Source organism: Schistocerca serialis, chromosome 2 (assembly GCF_023864345.2).
Source record: "Schistocerca serialis cubense isolate TAMUIC-IGC-003099 chromosome 2, iqSchSeri2.2, whole genome shotgun sequence".
Lineage (NCBI taxonomy): Eukaryota > Metazoa > Arthropoda > Insecta > Orthoptera > Acrididae > Schistocerca > Schistocerca serialis.
Genome location: NC_064639.1, coordinates 598,738,886 through 598,759,456, shown reverse-complemented (window position 1 = coordinate 598,759,456; position 20,571 = coordinate 598,738,886). Strand labels below are relative to the sequence as shown.

The following is a 20,571-nucleotide window of genomic DNA, read 5'->3' as shown; positions in this document are numbered from 1 at the left end:
GTTGCCACTGCTAAAGATATATATTTTTTTCTATCATATTGCAGTATCACAGCAGCTATATCCAAACTCTCTTCATCACTTGGTATGGTTGGGTCTACAGAAGATGAGTGCAAGTAAAAGTAGCACTTCGTCAAAATTGTGCAAGGATTTTTACTGTCTTGTATTTGATGGTCTGCAGTTAACTACAAAAAATTTAAATTCTGCAGGCATTGAAACACTGTGCAGGCTTGATATTGATGCCTTCTTGTATGCTACAGGTGAGTTCTTTGATATCATGTTTAAACTGAGGATTAATACGTAAGAATTTATCAAAGATTTTCTAAGCCTTTTCTTTTTTTTGGTTGAATTAAATTTCCCTTCCATTCTTCCAATAAAACTCAGCCTGTAATCTTTCATTCTCATCTCCTTTGGTAAGTTTCCCCTAACACTCGAGTTCTGGGCAATTTTTCCTAACTCTCCTCATTTGCTAAACCTCGCTAGTCATTTCTCTTTATGCCCCTTCCTTCCCCTTCAACCTTTCTGCCAGAAGGAGGAACCACTGGTGCCGAAAGCTTGCAGATTTCCTTAACCTTCATATGTGTGTGTTCTCTTGGTGAGTAGATTTTTTTTTTATCTATACATTTAGATTATATTTTCAGATATTGTAAAAACGATTATTTTTGTTGACGTATTAGCTCTTGTGGCCATCATTCCTTCTTACGTAATTTGTCATGGTTGTTTTTATTGTGTCTCTTATTCAGTCTATCATTTGAATGAATTGAAAGATTTTTTAAACTCTAGTTTAACTGCAGGTTGCTTTCTCATAATAGTGACAAGATTTTATCTATATTTTCTGCTGTTATACACTAAGAGCTTAAAATACAAATTGGCTCAAAAGGCAGCCAACTCGTAACTAAATTTAAAATTTTGATAAAGGTGTTTTGTCATAGGAAATTAATTTTTTGTAATCAAAAAATCTTTTACAATTTCAGTACTGTGTGTGGCAGCAGCTCAGGAGGAACTGTTGGCAGTTGGCTATTCAAACAGTGATCGTCCTGCAACACTTCCTGCGTGTATTACAGACCAGTTATGCACAGTTGCCCAAGACAAATGGTTAGCAAAACTTCTATTTTGAAATATCCAATAATAGAGTTGCAAAAGCAAATACCTTTTCTTGGCATCCCTGTGAAGATACTACCTCTCTCTCTCTCTCTCTCTCTCTCTCTCTCTCTCTCTCTCTCCATGTGTGTTTTAAAGATTTTATTTTGTATACACACATCATGAGTTTTGTATAGTGTACAAATACTGGAAAAATCCTGAAGACGATAGTAAAGTCTGACGTACACTTAATGAGCATATTAATTAAAAAGGGCTGTTGCATTAGTGAGCCACTGTTGCCACAGTGAATAGCATAGTTCAGTGCGCCATATTTCAACGTCCCTATTCTGCAGATACATACTATAGTTCATTTATTGTTGCTATATCTCTTAAACTTGTTTCCAGCACATGACAGTTATTGGTGAACATTTTTACTATGGGGAAATCATACTGAAATAAATTTTCAGTATATAGTATCACCCCGAATTAGTCCCTACCTCAGTCTAGCCTTCTTTCTGGTCATCATCCTTTAATATCTGCGTAAAGTGGATAGTCCATATTTGAAAATTTCTCGTTAGTGGGTTACATGATGCGGATGTAAATCATGGCAGCATTTGCATCCTTAATTATTTTGGTTAAGAATGTAGCTAAAATATATTTGCTACAGCTGCGGTGTCTTCAAAATATGCCCACAACATTCTGCTAATACTTCACAGGAAATATCTGTAATATCTTATTACGAACTCTAGTCGTTATACCATAGAAAGTGTAACTGTTGTGATGGCTAGGCGATCTCTGATAGTTACTTTTTAATTTCTTACTATTACTCCACATCATGTAACTTTGACCACGATCAGGCTTATTCGTAAATCACTTAAATGTGCTGTATTATTTTATCTAAGTATGAAAAACCATAAAAAGTATTAAATACTAATCATTAAAAGGACTTTCCCTTGTCTTCTCATTATCAGTTTGTTACACACATTGATTGTTGGTAATAACTTCAATTCTGCCAGTACCTTTTATTTAATTTACAAAGGGCGCAGAAGCTCTCCTGCCTAATTGCAGGACAAATTGCTTGAAGGTCATAAGAGTTGGACAGAGATAACGACAGAATTCAAGCTTTGAGGGTGGATAAGGAGTCTTGCCTGTTTAGCTTAGTCAGTAAGAGCATTGCCCGTGAAATTCAGTGTCTCAGGTTTGAACCCTGATCAGGAACACAGTTTTACAGTGTCTGGAAGTTCCTAAACAGTGCACAATTTGCTTCTCCAGAATGAAATATTTATTCTGTTATAACATGTTACTTGTTCCTCCCCCCTGCACTTTCCATGCTGCCTCCCTGTGATGTTAATATTAGTTGTTGACAGTGATTGCCATTGACTGGTGTGGGTTGAAACAGCAAATAGATGAGCCCATGTATACCGAATAAGTCACCAGCAATTCAGTGCTGGGCAAATACTGGTGAGCTGCCATACCTTCCGGTAGCACGTCCTTTCTGTGTGGTAGAGAAGCCAAAGCACCACATGTGTGCTTTTGCTCGACACATTCACAGAGAATATTAGTACAGGAACAATAACACAGCCAAAAAATGGGGAAAGGTTGCTTATCAACAGTCCACTGTTTATGCAGGTGGTGTAGGTATTCTCATGTTAGGCCGGTATTACACTATTGTATTTCTTTGTCAAAAGTTTGTGTGTCAAATATTTATGTCAAAAAAATTTGACAATGTAATAGGGAACTTTGTCAAATCTTACCTTTCAGCAAAGAAATATGATCAAATCTAGAGCCTCACAGTATATTTGATCAAGCCATTCGTCTTCTGTTCACTGTAGTGCTGTTTGACATCACTGTAGAGTGAGTGAGTGTGTGTGTGTGTGTGTGTGTGTGTGTGTGTGTGTGTGTGTGTGTGTGTGTGTAAACAAGGCTTTGGAGTTGGGACCAGTGGTGGTTTGGACTCTTTAATAACCTTGCTTTGACTTGAGTGGAGGGGTTGAGGAAGGGGCACAGTCCATGCTGTTAATGTGTGCTTATGGTCGTGTGGAATATGCTGCAGGCAACTTCACGTCCACAACCACCACCACAGCTACAGTCATCTACCTCTACATCTGGAAACATCCAGGCAGCTTTTCAGCAAGCTATAATAGACGAGATAGTTGCTAAAAATTCTTAGCTCTCATTTTACTTTCTCTACTTTTGAACCCTGGATGCCACAAGTTAAAAAGTGCTTCATCTGTTTTGTACTTTTTATTAATTTTGTAGTTGTTGGAATACTAATTATATTAAGTTATTCAAAAATAAAAAGTCTTATTGCCCATATAGTGTAACATTTATTTAGTGTCAGATATTCCCCCTTGAGTGCTTTATAAATTGCTTCATATGTTTCTGGAATTATTTTGGTTAATTTGCAATGTGGTGTTAGTGTTGCTAGAGTAGCTCTCTCCTGTATCAAGAAATCATGTGTCAGTGAACCTGTCTTCTGCACATATAGCATTTCTCAAGTGAGTCTTCAGTCTTGTAAAATGAGAAGCCATTTTACTGAGCAAATACTGAAAGACACACTCATCCATTCATAAGAAATTTATATAAGACTTGACGTCCTCCACGTGCAGCTCTCATAACAAATTTTGTTGAATGCTTTTATCATCACAATGTAATACCCATGGCATCACTCAAGTTTGTTTCCTTTTTTCCTACTGCATTTCTTCCAGATGAGCACACAATGCAATTGTGGTATATGCAAATGCAGCACATAACAAGTAGTTGTTGTCCATCTTGAAATTTGACAAAAAATATGATGACAGTGTGATACCCCTTTAGTGCCACGCCAAAGTCGAAGAAATTTCACAAATATTTGATCATATTTTTTTGTCAAAGAAATATGATTGTGTAATACTGGCCAAGGATGCTTACATCATATGAAATGTGATCCTTGGTATGTCTGCTGTTATCACTAATGAACTGTTCAGGGCCAAACTGCTCAGTTACTTGCATCACTATGCAAACAATCTATTCCTCTACCAAGTTAATGCATCATGGTATCATAGCCGAAATGTCAAAATGAATGTGAAGGTGCGTATGTAGGTCACCAGACCTAAATCATAATTAGTACATGTACACCACCACTGATTGTGAGTGAGTGCATTGGTCACAGCTTCAGCTTAATTGTGAACGAAGCTTGATTAATCATGTCGGGATGGTGCAGAAATGCTTTTATGGTCAAGCTGTATTGGATGGAAAAGATAATTAATGACCTTGTGATTTGTTTCAAAATTATCTAGATTTATATCATCATCTTCATATTCCTTTTATAAAACTGTGTAATTCTACATACTTCTGTTAACGTTTTCCAAAGTTTTCTGTGGAGTAAAAAATAAAATAATGCAGACTGTAGGTCATGAGTTTTTCAGGGGAACAATAAAACAAATTTACGCACTACTTTTTAAAACTGGATATTTCTTGAACAATTAAAACAGCAGTTTCATGTTCATCTTGTTTTCAATCCTAGCTGAACCTGGAATAGTAACAAGTATGAGAAGTTTTAAAAAATTATTTCTGCGTGTTGACACAAGTAGGCAAAACCCGTTCTCGTAAGCAACAAAACTGGCTTGTGGTAGATTAAAACCTTTGCTTGGAAGAAAATCTGCACCATGTAGTTCATTGGTTCCCAACCTGGAAGTAATTACCCCTGAGGGGTAAAATGAAATTTTCTGGGCAGTAAAATGTTTGTCACATAACTAAATTATTTTCAAAAGACAAACAATGGAAAATCCAGAATGTGATGTAACAATTATTATTTATTATTATTATTATTATTATTATTATTATTATTTTCAAAAGATTATTACTATTATCACAATTTTGTAAGACTCTAATATTAATTATATAAGTTATCAATACTTACTTTTGTCAATTAGTAGCTTAATGCGGTGGAGGTTAAAAGTTCCACACATAGTCTACCCAATACACACATATATGTTGTGCTTTGCTCCCAACATTGCTGATTATAAAACTGAGACATATACTTAACAAATGGGACATATATAATGAAAATGTCTTCTCCCAGTTGTAGATAGTTCCTGCAGTAATCCAGAAATTGCTTAATTACTCACTTTGAAACAGATAAATGAATTGACAGTATGATACAGCAGTAACTGTGTAAGGGCTACTGTTGCACTGTACACAGTTTTTATTACTGTATGAGTAGAGTGATTAGACACAAAGCATTAAGGCTTGAAGTCATCAAATTTCTGGCAGTTCAGAAGTAAGCAATAGAGCAATGAAGTGATGTATGAACAGTAGGTATAGTGCACACATCAGAACTTGGTTGATTTTAAGTGAGGCTGCAATGTGCAGGTAAACCAAGTGCCGCAATGGAAAGGAGTAATGCAGGGGGAGCATGTTTTGTAACATACTCCCTGCAGATAGTTAGCTTTCTTTTCTAAGAGGAAATTGCCTGTTCACAAGAGCTTTGGATGTGAATATCCCAATATAATCTTTTTCAGAATTAACTCTCAAAATCTTTAAATAAAATCAAATTTTAACTGTTAATTTTATAGCAGACAGTAAAAATGGTACAAATTAGTGAAATAATTATTTAGATATACTTAGATGTAAAATTCTAGAAAGTTAACCATCAGGGAAAATTTGTTGCCGGAGGAGAAGATAGGCTTTGAAAAAGCCTATAGACAGAGGAAGGCTCCAGCTGGATTACATTGTCGTAAGATAGAAATTCCTGAAGTGGACCACTGAAGTACTCCAGAGTCACAAGATGGTTTTCGAAGTTCTGTAAGGTTGTAGACATTACGATAATGAAAACCACAGTAGACACTCCCGTTGAAGAGAAGTAGACAGTTCTGAAAAGGATAGTTGCAAAAATTGTATGGACAAAAGTAGGAACACCAGCAAGGCAACAGTGAAGAGCATTTGATCAAGACAAAAGAAGGAAGTATAAAACTGTTTCTGGAAAGACGGGAATACAGTAATGTAGGCTAACTGGAAATGAAATAAATAAAAAAAAAATCCAGGGAAGGCAAGATGAAATGGATGCAGGGAAAATGAAAATATTTTGAAACAGAAACAGTCATTGGAAGGACTGATCCAGCATATAGGAAAGTCAGAGCAACCTTCAGTGAAATTAATAGCCAAGGTGCAAGGATGCAAGAGGAATTCCACTTTTAAACACGGAGGAAAGAACAGATAGGTGGAAAATGTACTTTCAAGGCTTGTACAAGAGAGAGGAACTGTCTGTCTGGAAGAAGAAGAAGAAGAAGAAGAAGAAGAAGAAGAACAGGATTCAGTATTAACGAAATAGTAGATCCAGTATTAGTCAGGGCTTTGCATGACATGAAACCAAATAAGGCACAACACATAGGCAACATTTCAATAAATTTCTGCAATAATTCAGTAAATGACAACCAAATGACTATTAAATTTAATGTGTAGAATCTGCGACTGGAGACAGACCATCAGACTTTGGAATAATGTAATCCACACAATTCCGAAAATAGCAAGGGCAGAGAAGTGTGAGAACTATCGTACAATCAGTTTAACAGTTCATGCATCCAAGCTGTTTTAACAAGAATAATACACAAAGAATCGAAAAAAACTGAGAATCTTTTAGAGGCTGATAAGTTTATCTTTAGGAAAGGTAAAGGAACCAGAGAGGCAATTCTGATGTTGTGTTTGATAATGGAAGTAAGATTTGTCTTAGAATTTTTTGGCATAGAAAAAAGATTAGACAGTGTAAAATGATGAAAGATGCTGGGGAAATTCTCATGCAGATAGGGTTAAGCTATGTGAAACAATAGCTAACATATAGGGTGGACAAAATAAAACTGGCCCAGAAAATGTTACAGGAAGACCATTGTGGGATGGACCCTTGTTAATAAAAATGTCAAAAGATGTTGAAAATGGACACTCTTGATGTCAGTGCAGCACTGTGACACACAAATAGTAGCTCTGCCTAAGGGATAGGAGCAATAACATTTTCAACATTCTGTTGCAGTTCTTCCAGCATGTTTGAGTACATCTGACTCTCCAGTTTGCCCCATAAGTAAAAATCACAGGAAGAGAGATCAGGTAATTCAGGTAGCCAGGAGATTGCACTCCCCCTGCTGATAATTCTCTCCTCACCAAACACTTACAGCAGCCATGACAAGGTTGTCAGTGTGATGCCTTGTTGTTGCGCTCTCCTGTGGAAAATATGCATATAATTGTTCGTCTGCTGTGAGTTGATCTATATAGGGATAAACAGTTTCTGGACATACTGGTTAGGATTATTGCCGCCCCAATTCCCATATCGTATCTGTGGTGCTCTCTCCCCTTTTCGATGATAGTATAAAATGAGTTGCCCTTTGAAATTTTTCTTTGTCCACCATTAATCGTTTCTGACGCAGAACACACACACACACACACACACACACACACTCTCTCTCTCTCTCTCTCTCTCTCTCTCTCTCTCTCTCTCTCTCTCTCTCTCTCTCTGCACAGTAATACTCAGAAGAGAACATAAAACTGTAGTGTAGTCAGTCTCTTTAGTAGACCTGTTGCATTTTCTGTGTTCTGCCAATAAATTCTAGTCTCTGTTTTGCTTTACCCACAACATTATCGGTTTGATCATTCCAGCTTAAGTTATTCACAATTGTAATTCCTTAGAATGTATTTAAATTTACAGCCTTTTGTTTGTTTGTTGTGATTTGTTGTGTAACCAAAAGGTAGCGGATTGCTTTTGGTCTTCAGATGGGTCGCTTCACATTTTTCGTTTGGAGTCAACTATCACTTTTTGCATCATACAGATATCTTGTCTAAATCGTTATTCAGTTTGATTTGATCATTTGATGACTTTATAAGATCATAAATGACAGCGTTTTTGCAAACAATATAAAAGTGCTGCCGAGATTGTCTCCTAAGTCATTCATGCAGATCAGGAACAGTAGAAGGCTTTATAACAGTTCCTTAGGAATGCCAGATATGTTGTTGTTGTTGTGGTCTTCAGTCCTGAGACTGGTTTGATGCAGCTCTCCATGCTACTCTATCCTGTGCAAGCTTCTTCATCTCCCAGTACCTACTGCAACCTACATCCTTCTGAATCTGCTTAGTGTATTCGTCTCTTGGTCTCCCTCTACGATTTTTAAACTCCACGCTGCCCTCCAATGCTAAATTTGTGATCCCTTATTGCCTCAAAACATGTCCTACCAACCGATCCCTGGTCAAGTTGTGCCACAAACTTCTCTTCTCCCCGATCCTATTCAATAGTTCCTCATTAGTTATGTGATCTACCCATCTAATCTTCAGCATTCTTCTGTAGCACCACATTTCGAAAGCTTCTATTCTCTTCTTGTCCAAACTAGTTATCGTCCATGTTTCACTTCCATACATGGCTACACTCCATACGAATACTTTCAGAAATGACTTCCTGACACTTAAATCAATACTGGATGTTAACAAATTTCTCTTCTTCAGAAACGCTTTCCTTGCCATTACCAGCCTACATTTTATATCCTCTCTACTTCGACCATCATCAGTTATTTTGCTCCCCAAATAGCAAAACTCCTTTACTACTTTAAGTGCCTCATTTCCTAATCTAATTCCCTCAGCATCACCCGACTTAATTAGACTACATTCCATTATCCTTGTTTTGCTTTTGTTGATGTTCATCTTATATGCTACTTTCAAGACACTGTCCATTCCATTCAACTGCTCTTCCAAGTCCTTTGCTGTCTCTGACAGAATTACAATGTCATCGGCGAACCTCAACGTTTTTATTTCTTCTCCATGAATTTTAATACCTACTCCGAATTTTTCTTTTGTTTCCTTTACTGCTTGCTCAATATACAGATTGAACAACATCGGGGAGAGGCTACAACCCTGTCCTACTCCCTTCCCACCCACTGTTTCCCTTTCATGTCCCTCGACTCTTATAACTGCCATCTGGTTTCTGTACAAATTGTAAATAGCCTTTCGCTCCCTGTATTTTACCCCTGCCACCTTTAGAATTTGAAAGAGAGTATTCCAGTCAACATTGTCAAAAGCTTTCTCTAAGTCTACAAATGCTAGAAACGTAGGTTTCCCTTACTTAATCTTTCTTCTAAGATAAGTCATAAGGTCAGTATTGCCTCACGTGTTCCAGTGTTTCTACGGAATCCAAACTGATCTTCCCCGAGGTTGGCTTCTACTAGTTTTTCCATTCGTCTGTAAAGAATTCGTGTTAGTATTTTGCAGCTGTGACTTATTAAGCTGATAGTTCGGTAATTTTCACATCTGTCAACACCTGCTTTCTTTGGGATTGGAATTATTATGTTCTTCTTGAAGTCGGAGGGTATTTCGCCTGTTTCATACATCTTGCTCACCAGATGGTAGAGATTTGTCAGGACTCGCTCTCCCACGGCCGTCAGTAGTTCCAATGGAATATTGTCTACTCCGGGGGCCTTGTTTCGACTCAGGTCTTTCAGTGCTCTGTCAAACTCTTCACGCAGTATCGTATCTCCCATTTCATCTTCATCTACATCCTCTTCCATTTCCATAATATTGTCCTCAAGTACATCGCCCTTGTATAGACCCTCTATATACTCCTTCCACCTTTCTGCTTTCCCTTCTTTGCTTAGAACTGGGTTTCCATCTGAGCTCTTGATATTCATACAAGTCGTTCTCTTATCTCCAAAGGTCTCTTTAATTTTCCTGTAGGCGGTATCTATCTTACCCCTAATGAGATAGGCCTCTACGTCCTTACATTTGTCCTCTAGCCATCCCTGTTTAGCCATTTTGCACTTCCTGTCGATCTCATTTTTGAGACGTTTGTATTCCTTTTTGCCTGTTTCACTTACTGCATTTTTATATTTTCTCCTTTTGTCAATTAAATTCAATATTTCTTCTGTTACCCAAGGAGTTTTGCTAGCCCTCGTCTTTTTACCTACTTGATCCTCTGCTGCCTTCACTACTTCATCCCTCAGAGCTACCCATTCTTCTACTGTATTTCTTTCCCTCATTCCTGTCAATTGTTGTCTTATGCTCTCCCTGAAACTCTGTACAACCTCTGGTTCTTTCAGTTTATCCAGGTCCCATCTCCTTAAATTCCCGCCTTTTTGCAGTTTCTTCAGTTTCAATCTGCAGTTCATAACCAATAGATTGTGGTCAGAATCCACATCTGCCCCTGGAAATGTCTTACAATTTAAAACCTGGTTCCTAAATCTCTGTCTTACCATTATGTAATCTATCTGATACCTTTTAGTATCTCCAGGATTCTGCCAGGTATACAACCTTCTTTTATGATTCTTGAACCAAGTGCTAGCTATGATTAAGTTATGCTCTGTGCAAAATTCTACAAGGCGGCTTCCTCTTTCATTTCTTCCCCCCAATCCATATTCACCTACTATGTTTCTTTCTCTCCCTTTTCCTACTGATGAATTCCAGTCACCCATGACTATTAAATTTTCCTCTCCCTTCACTACCTGAATAATTTCTTTTATCTCGTCATACATTTCATCAATTTCTTCATCATCTGCAGAGCTAGTTGGCATATAAACTTGTACTACTGTAGTAGGCATGGGCTTTGTGTCTATCTTGGCCACAATAATGCCTTCACTATGCTGTTTGTAGTAGCTAACCCGCACTCCTATATTTTTATTCATTATTAAACCTACTCCTGCATTACCCCTATTTGATTTTGTATTTATAACCCTGTAATCACCCGACCAAAAGTCTTGTTGCTCCTGCCACCGAACTTCACTAATTCCCACTATATCTAACTTTAACCTATCCATTTCCCTTTTTAAATTTTCTAACCTACCTGCCCGATTAAGGGATCTGACATTCCACGCTCCGATCCGTAGAATGCCAGTTTTCTTTCTCCTGATAACGACGTCCTCTTGAGTAGTCCCCGCCCGGAGATCCGAATGGGGGACTATTTTACCTCCGGAATATTTTACCCAAGAGGACGCCATCATCATGTAATCATACAGTAAAGCTGCATGCCCTCGGGAAAAATTACAGCTGTAGTTTCCCCTTGCTTTCAGCCGTTCGCAGTACCAGCAAATGTGCTGTGGAATTAATTTTGCAGCATAGTTGCCTGCGTTCCTGTTCATCTAGCTGTGTCAGAGCTCCTCTGGCATTCTTAGTTTGGAAAGAGGGTTTGTTTGGTGGTGATGTTTGAGCCACAGTGGCATGGCTTCAAGCTTAGGTGGGGTGGCATGACACACAAGTGATGAGTCAGCTGTGCCGAGTTAAAGATCAGTGCAATGGCTCAGGTTTCCATACTAGCGAGCTGGGCAGCGCGTCAGTAAGAGTGGGAGACGTGGCTATGAGAACTTCAGTCACTGCTTGAAGTCATGATAGCTAGCAGGAGACAAGTCATGGGGAGGCACCAGGACTGGTATGTGGTGCTGCAGAGATTTGTTTTGGGTGCAGTGTGACACGACTGAGATGGAAGTTCTAATCTGAAAATGTGGTGTGCTGAAGAGATGAGTAGCCTGTACAGTCATAGCAGTCAATGGGGGGTGTGGCTGAGCCATCATGGAAATTGCCTACCCAGAGTGTAGATGGTATCCTTTACCAGGGGGCAGAGATGACAGCCAGAGACGGGGAACAGTGGAGATTTGATATTGCTATAATGTACATTGCATTATAAGGTGCTTCGGTTGTCCTCAGTGATTTGTGGGAAGCTGACAAATTGTCAGGATGATGTTAGTGTGTGGTGATACTGAGCACTGTGTAGTTAGTGTGTGTCTGAATATAATACATTTGATGCATTTGTTACAAGTGTAATATAGTACGGTGTGGCTGTTAGGAAGAAAGAAACCTGTAGGCATGCACTTTGATTAGAAGTCGCTTGGGAGGTAAAGTGTGAAAGACTTCTGGAAATATAAAAATATGAAATCAATTTGGCATCCATGTCAATAGCACTCATTACTTGGTGAGAATAAAGAGCTAGTTGTGTTTCACAAGAACGATAATTTCTGAATCTATGTGGTTCTTTGTCAAGAAAGCAGTTTCTTCGAGGTAACTCGTAATGTTGGTATGCAATACATGTTCCAAAATCCTGCTGCAAATTGACACAATTCAGTGGATTACTAGTATTTGCTTTCTTGGATATTGGGGTATTGATGCGACGTGTGCAACTGTTCAGTCTTTTGGTCAAATCTTTTCAGCGAGCAATCAGTTGTATATGATTGCTAAATATAGAGCTATTATACAGACATACTCTGAAAGGAATCTGACCCGTATACAATCTGGACCAGAGCCCTTACCTTTATTAAGTGATTTAAGCTGCTTTGTTACGCCGAGGATATCTACTTCTAAGTTACTCATGTTGGCAGCTGTTCTTTGTTTGAATATTTACTTCACCATCTTGTGTGAAGAAGTTTTGGAAAACTGTATTTAGTAATTCTGCTTTAGTGGCACTGTCATCAGTAACATCACCATTGTTACACATAGTGAAGGTATTGATTATGTCTTTCTGGGGGAGTAATTTCCGTATGTCTAGAATGTCTTTGGTTTTTTCTGCCAATTTCAAGACAGTCTCATTGTGGTAAGTATAAAAAGCATCTCACATTGAAGTTTGCACTACATTTTGAGCTTCTGTAAACTTCTCCAATCTTGAGGGTTTTGCGTTCTTTTAAATTTGGCATGCTTCTGCATCTGACCTGTTTTCTGGTGTTCAAAGTCTAATCGAATAATTGCAGTTTTTATTCACTACAGATCTTTTTCTGCATCATTTTACCCCCAAGGTTTGCATTGCAGACTTTGCTGCAGGTTTTGCCAAAATGTTTTCAGTCTTAAACACTTCTGCAAACAGTTCCACACACAATTTTTCACAAATTGTGCTTCACACACTCAGTAATGAACATGCACTGTTTTATTGTGAGCATTCAACTTGTCACTAAACGCGTCTGCTCCTCTCAGTCAAATGTAATGACACAGTGATGTACTTGGGACAGAGCATGTGGGAGATGCACATGCACAGACATGTGACAGCAGCCAATTGGTGCATTGCAATCAGTTTTGAGCCATTTTCTGTGTTGTGCATTTCTCCTGTACATTAACAAAGGTCAGTTCCATGTTACAAATATTTTTCAGGCTACTTTTATTTTGTCCAGCCTGTATAATATGTGCAAGAATCAAGGGGATAATGAGACTGACATTGTGCAGTGGTACCTTGGGCCGCATGTATGGTATTATTATTATTATTATTATTACTACTATTCAGTAACCTACATAAATTAGTATATTATCATACCTCAAGAAATTAGCTTCAGTAACGGTGCAGTGCACCTGTCCCCAGGTGCTGATTGTTAAAATTCGGCACAATTTGGAATACTTTAGTGTTGACTGGTCTGTTTCAGACTGCTGTCATTGTCGACGACCCCAAAGTTAGGACATTGTAATTGCTTGATAAAATGTTGTTGTTGTTGTTGTTGTTGTTGTTGTTGTTGTTTGAGTGAGTGGATAATTGAATAATAATAGTAATTGTACTTATATTTAAATGCATAATACAATGTGAAACATGATTACAAACATTTTCCAAATGACCTTTTTTCTTATACACATTCTTCTACTCATTGAGTTGTATTGCAACAGTCTTGATTAATTTGATGTTCTTTGCTACAGATGAGCACTGAATTTGCTGTGTAAAGCACATTAAAAAATCAGAGTTACTTCTGTGTCAAAATTTATACCGCAGCACCTGATCGTTATGTTTCGCGCACACCTGTGGGTTGTCGGTATTGGAAGACAAACAATAAAACATTGCCCCTCTCCCATCTTCTAACCCCTCAGTGGCTGTGCTACTTACCCCTCTGCCCCTGCATTAAGTGGCCAACTTTTCTTACCTCACAGTTGAATTCAGGAAAGTCGTTTAAAATTGAGCACATCTTAAAAAATTGTTGTCTCTTCATGTATTTTTGTTTGTTAGTGAGCAGGAAGAATACACCCTTAAGCCATCTTCAAATGGACTGGGTCATTCCATGTCAGTTCAACCAGGGGCTCCAGCTCATAGTCACAGATTTGACTGAAATTCAGTACACTACTTCTACCATGTGTGGAACACTGGTGTACAAAGTATTAGTTTCCCCTGCAAATTTGTTCCAGAATTATGACTTGTGAAAGAAGGTAGCGTGACCCGGAAATTGCAACCCACATCTGGCAATCTATCTTCAGACCCAACTTCAGGTCTTAATAACTTTGGAACTATTCCACACAGTCCAGTGTAACTTTTACAACCCAGTAACATCCATTTAGAGAACACACTCTGTGAATCAAGACACCAACAACATATTTTTGAGGGAAAATAAAAAATTCCAAAATGTGATTAAAAAAAATAATACGTTAAAAGGTACATATTGTAGATGCTCTCTATGCCAAAAATAATTCACTCAAAAAGGGTATACATTTTTTTGTGGTAAGCTTAATGTGGCCTAAACACACACAGAACTCATCATGCCCATATCAGTCACAAAAACTGAGTTACATGCACACGAAAGTACAAAAATTTGAAAAATTACCTGGCCGCGTTTGGCAGATAGGTGTTGGATTCCTTTTGAACGTATTCTTATGACTGTTCCAGTTCCTACCACAGTGTCAGGAAGACAGTACAATTTGCCACTCAATGTACAGAGTATCCATGGGAGAAGTTCTGTTCGAAGCACAATCGACTGGTTTTTAGTAGTTACGGTGCAGTAAACATTAATGATAGGTTGCTTAGTGATTGAACAGTTCTGGGAGAGGATAAGAAGAGGCAGAACAGTTAACGATATGTTTTTAAAAAATTGTGTTGGGGAGCAATGTCCACATCACCAAATACATCTTTCAACTTCCATTGTACACAAATGTCTTGCAATAACATGCTGAAATTTTGAGAGATATATATATATCATTATGGTCTACTTATGCAGTGTGTGAAATTTGGCTTGGATACCACTTGTCCCTTTTGTGCCACCACACTTAGAAAATCCATGTTTTACAGGTAATTTTTCAAATTTTTGTGTGCATGTAACTCTGATTGTGTGACTGATATGGGCAAGATGAGTTCTGTGTGTGCTTAGGCCACATTAAGCTTACCACAAAAAAATTTTTACCCTTTTTGAGTGAATTATATTCGGCGTAGAGGGCACCTACAATATGTACCTTTTAATGTATTACATTTTTTTAATCACATTTTGGAATTTTTTATTTTCCCTCAGAAATATGTTGTTGGTGTTTTAATTCATAGTGTGTGTTCTCTAAGTGGATGTTACTGGGTTGTAAAAATTTCACGGGACTGTGCGGAATAGTTTCAAAGTTATTCAGACTTGAAGTTGGGTCTAAAGATAGATTGCCAGGTGCAGGTTGCAATTTCCGGGTCATGCCACCTTCTTTCACAAGCCATAATTCCCCAACTAATTGGTGGGTGATCTTAAAATTTTGTATACGAGTGTTCCACACTTGGTAGCATTGGTGTTCTAAATTTCAGCCAAATCTGAGAGTATCAGCTGGAACATTTTCTCAAATTGGTTGAACTGACATGGAATGACCCTCTGTGCCGTCTAATGTCAGCTTTGTTTACGCCAGAAGCACCGTCTTGCTGAACTGTCAGAAATGATTCAGCTTGGGCATATGGTTTGCATGTTTCGAGCTGGATTTTCCTAGAATGGAAATTTTTTGTTCTGTAGTACGTAATGCACCTGATATGCTGCATCATCCATTCAGCAGTGACAAGAGAGTGTGATGGTGTTTTCTGACACAGGGCAATGCATAGTGTGCCAACGTTTTTCATCAGCCATGACAGGCCAGCTGGTTCTGGAGGAGTCTGATACATGGTACACTGCATGAATAAGTGACAAAGGTGGTGGAAGAGTGTTTGTGATCACTATAGAACACAGAGAAAATAAGAAACAGGTATTACAGGGTTTGCTGCAAAAGGAAAGAGAACCAGCTACTGAGACTGCTGAGATTTCTACAATATGTGGAAGACGAAATGAACCCTTTTTCAAGTGTTGTAGCATAGGATGAATATATGGAAAACTGCTCTAATGTGCAAGCAGAAACCATTAATGGTCTCTGCAGCAATGCTGGCAATAACTGTCCAGAAACAAATGAATGTGAAGCTCTTTTCCCCAACATCGAGACCACCTCTTTTAATCACATGTCAATGTCCTCTGACGAAAAAGAGGTACAAAAGTGATAACCTTCTTAAGTAATTGAATGAGAGCAGACAGCCACCACTTTAAAAACTGTATGGAAGAACTGTCGGGAACACCACCACAAGATGATGAAACATATGTTCTTCAAAACCATGGCTATGACAGTGTAAAATATTTGGGTGGATCCAATTACACATGCCAAGTTTGGAATTCTCCGTGTCATCATAAGAGTTGGAACATGGAAGTGTGAAATTAACAGCATCAATAAGATTATAGTTCACCAACCATGGATTATAATGAAAAATATTTGTCCTTGCAGCACTCGTCAGTACTGTTCCCAAGGTCCACCACTGATAAACTTTAAACACATCTTAGTGAAGTCCCTGCCAACAAAAACCTCCCTGTCTCATTCGAAGAGCGCAGAATTTTTGCTCCTAGGTAAACTTGGCTTCTACGTGTTATACACAATTGCATTGCATGCCAGTGGCAGTTTTTGGTTGTATCTGGCTCACAGGTCACACAGTTTGTTTATGAAATGGATGGTGTAAAATTCCTATGCTAGCTCTATTAAAATTCACATTTCCTCCCTTGCCCATATGCTAGTCATGTTTTTCTGTCTGTAGTGTACATAAATAAAAACTCCAATACCCATAAGCATGTTAAAATGGCAAAAAGAACAGTTCAATATTATGAAAAGGAAAGTTGCTACTCACCATATAGCGGAGATGCTGAGTCGCAGATAGGCATAACAAAAAGATTGTTGCGAATAATAGCTTTTGGCCAGTAAGGCCTATGTCAGAATTAGACAGCACACACACACACACACACACACACACACACACACTCACGCAAATGCAAATCTCGCACATGACTGCAGTCTCAGACAACTGAGAATAGGAGACTGATGACCTTCTCTGTTTGGTCTCTCTAAACACTGAATCAACATCATTAGATGCGAATGTGAGTAAAAAAGTACAGTTGTAGTGAGATGCGAGCCTGCAACAAGATGCTTTGTAACTCCGCATCTGCATCCACTACACTACATTACACTAAACTAAACTTCTGTGGTACTGTCTTAAGTTGTGTATTGCCATATCCTGAAGGGTTGAATTGCAGGTATGTTATTAAGTGTCATTCAATCATAACACCAAGAGAAATAGGTTTTTATGGATATTGTATGTCTTTTCCTTGAAACAGCATACTTTCATAATAAGGTAGTTGCTATTTGAAAATTTTTTGATCACCAATGTAACATTCCCTGTCCTTTTATCACAACAAATTTTACCAGTAAACAGCATATATTCATGGGATGTAAGTTCCAATACAAAACAAACCACATATGGCCTTTAACTGAAAGCCCGTATAGTGTCTCCCTAATCTGCACTGAAAAGAAATGGCATGCATTGGACTGCCTTCAGACATTGGTTCAGCATGTGTGTCATGCTTTATATTGCTGTACACATTTGGAAAGACTCTCCAAGTGAGCTTATGCCATGCTATGACAACAGAAACTTAGCACTTTCAATGTTGTCCAAATGCACGGGTTGTGTGCCAAGAAGTCTTTAACATTAGTTGACATTTTTCTATTTGACTCTTACTTGCTAGATGCATATTATATTAAATATGGCTGTGGGCCACACAGATACTTAATTTGGGCTGCAGGCCACAGTTTGACGACAACTGGTTTAATCTATACATCCACGAAGAAATGATTGAAAAAAAGAAAGTTCCAGGATTGGCATAAAAATTCACAGTGGAAGTCTATCAATGATAAGATTATTTCATGAGATTACTCACCTCTGTGAAAATAGGGAGAATTGCATGACCTCATGTATGGCATAAGCAGTTGAATACATGCACACTGTGGATTGAGAACAAATTGAAGAAACATGGAAGTAGTGAGGAATGGTAGAAATGAGACCAATGATAAACTTAACATCAAAATTGAGCACCACTAAAAGTAGACAGACAGAAGGAATCCTGTTGGAGGGAAAATATGATGGATGAAGTAAGGAAGACATGAAACGCAGATTAGGACATTATGACAAAAAGTAGTTTCCTATAGTTGTTATAATTACTGGACACACATTGGAGTGGTTTTCTCCAATTAATGCTCACTGCCATGCCCAACTGTTTGCCATTGCCAAACTGCCACAACAGTCAGTCATTTCACTTCCAGTTCTGGTTTTCTTCCTTCACGTGTTTGCATCCCAAATCCTGGATGTGGCCCTATTATTATGTATTTATACAACACACACACACACACACACACACACACACACACACACACACACACACACACCGCGCGCGCGCGCGCGCGCGCGCGCGCGTTAACAAAATACATGTTTCATATACGACACTAAGCGAACATAACTGGATCTTTCCTACCAAGATGTGATACAGCGTCACATATACAGTTATTACAATTGCAGAGATTGGGTTACATTAGATAAGCTTCACATGACATTGCATGAGCTAAATTTTTGAAGACTAGAATTCATCATTTGAACTGGGTCATCAGTCATGAATACAGCAATCTAAAGTAATGTAGCGGCGTAGTGCAGTGGTTAGCGTGTAAACCTGGCATGTAGAAGGTCATAGGTTAGACTCGCATCAGATGCTGGTAGAGGTTAGCTTTAACTGCCATGAACAAAGTGATTCTGATTTCAGTTCTGCCATAGACTGTTGACCCTCATTTCTCGAATACATTGCACATCACAGGGCTGCAGGTGGATAGCTGCATATACTGCCATTCAGAAACAAGTTGAAGGGAATTTAGGAGAATTGCGCCAAGTTTTGCAACATGGAATTGAAGCTGCAAGAGTTTTGGGTTACCATGGACTTGATGTCAGACTGATAGTACAACTTGCTCATGCATCTGCTGAAGGGGTAAGCATATATTGCAAGAGTTTAAATTCAGGGTTACAAAACAAGTCATCTGCCACTGTTCATTGGTCACTTTGAATCAGTTACCGACAGAGCATCTTGAATCTTGCGGTGGCTCCTTCCAACACTGCTCTTTAACAAATCAGTAGCATTTGTGAAGTAACCCACTGTGTTTGTGTGTCACCTATAACTGAGTGGTAGCCGTCAGCCGATATGGTAACACTGTAGTGGCAAGTGATAAGACATCAACTGTCAAGTAATTTTAATATGAGCTCAGAACTGTGTTACAAAATTGATTTATGGGCTGTGGGGAAGTTGGAAAGAATTGAAGCACTAGAGATACGATGCTATAGAATGATGTTGAAAATTGAGTGGGCTGATAAAGTACTAAATAAATAGGTTGTCCACGGAATTGGCAAGCAGAGCAACATCTGGTGAACTCTGACGAGGAGGGGACAGTGTGATAGGGTATGTGTTAAGACATCAACAAATGATTTCCATGGTACTAAAGGAAGTTGTATAGGGTAAAAACTGGAGATTCTACTGCATCAAACAAATAGTTGACGACATTAGGTGCAAGTGCTACTTAGAAATGGAATGGTTGGGACAGATGAATTAATGATGGGCCACTTCAAATCAGTGAAGACTAATGACCCAAAGATAAACTTTTGAGTGCTCACATAGTAAACTCTTAAATGTGCTGCATCCATTGGTAAGGTTAACTTAGCTCTATATTTATGGTAATGAAAACTCCAGGATAGTTGGCAAGCACACATCATGTGAAAGACTCACCTAGAAAAAAGCGTGCTGAATCGACCAGAGGATGGTTGAAGTGATTGCTATAGCAAGCAGAAATCTACTAATACCAGTATTAGCTGGTGGTCCCTGTTTTGACCAGAACCGAGGTGGAATTATCGTACACTTCGGTCAGGGGCATGAAGATGGCATAATAAATCATTGGAACTGGTAACCAAATAAAATGTTTGGAAACTGTCCGGCTGAAAGGTGTTTCATTTGGCATCCTGTATCTTAAATGAATACTTTTGTATTACTTTATGTACTTAGTTCCAGATTTCCATTCTTTAAGTAGACTATAGTTAATTAGATTTGTTTTGTGGCTCTGGATTAGAAACCACCTCTCCCTCCCTGCCCCTCCCTACAGTCCCTCTCTCACCGCTCCCTCCCTACTGTCCCTCTCTCACCGCTCCCTCCCTACTGTCCCTCTCTCACCGCTCCCTCCCTACTGTCCCTCTATCACCGCTCCCTCCCTACTGTCCCTCTCTCACCGCTCCCTCCCTACTGTCCCTCTCTCACCGCTCCCTCCCTACTGTCCCTCTCTCACCGCTCCCTCCCTACTGTCCCTCTCTCACCGCTCCCTCCCTACTGTCCCTCTCTCACCGCTCCCTCCCTACTGTCCCTCTCTCACCGCTCCCTCCCTACTGTCCCTCTCTCACCGCTCCCTCCCTACTGTCACTCTCTCACCGCTCCCTCCCTACTG

The 20,571-nt window shown here is 38.9% G+C and overlaps 1 protein-coding gene across 1 annotated transcript in view; it reads left to right on the top strand.

The window, feature by feature from the left end:
- The window catches only part of LOC126457632 (E3 SUMO-protein ligase RanBP2), a 302,750-nt gene that overhangs the window by 134,664 nt on the left and 147,515 nt on the right, over positions 1-20,571 (top strand). Inside the window, exons 10-11 of the mRNA XM_050094102.1 lie at positions 45-257; positions 972-1,092. Of these exons, the coding sequence (XP_049950059.1) occupies positions 45-257; positions 972-1,092 (334 nt within the window). The remainder of the gene's footprint in view (positions 1-44; positions 258-971; positions 1,093-20,571) is intronic.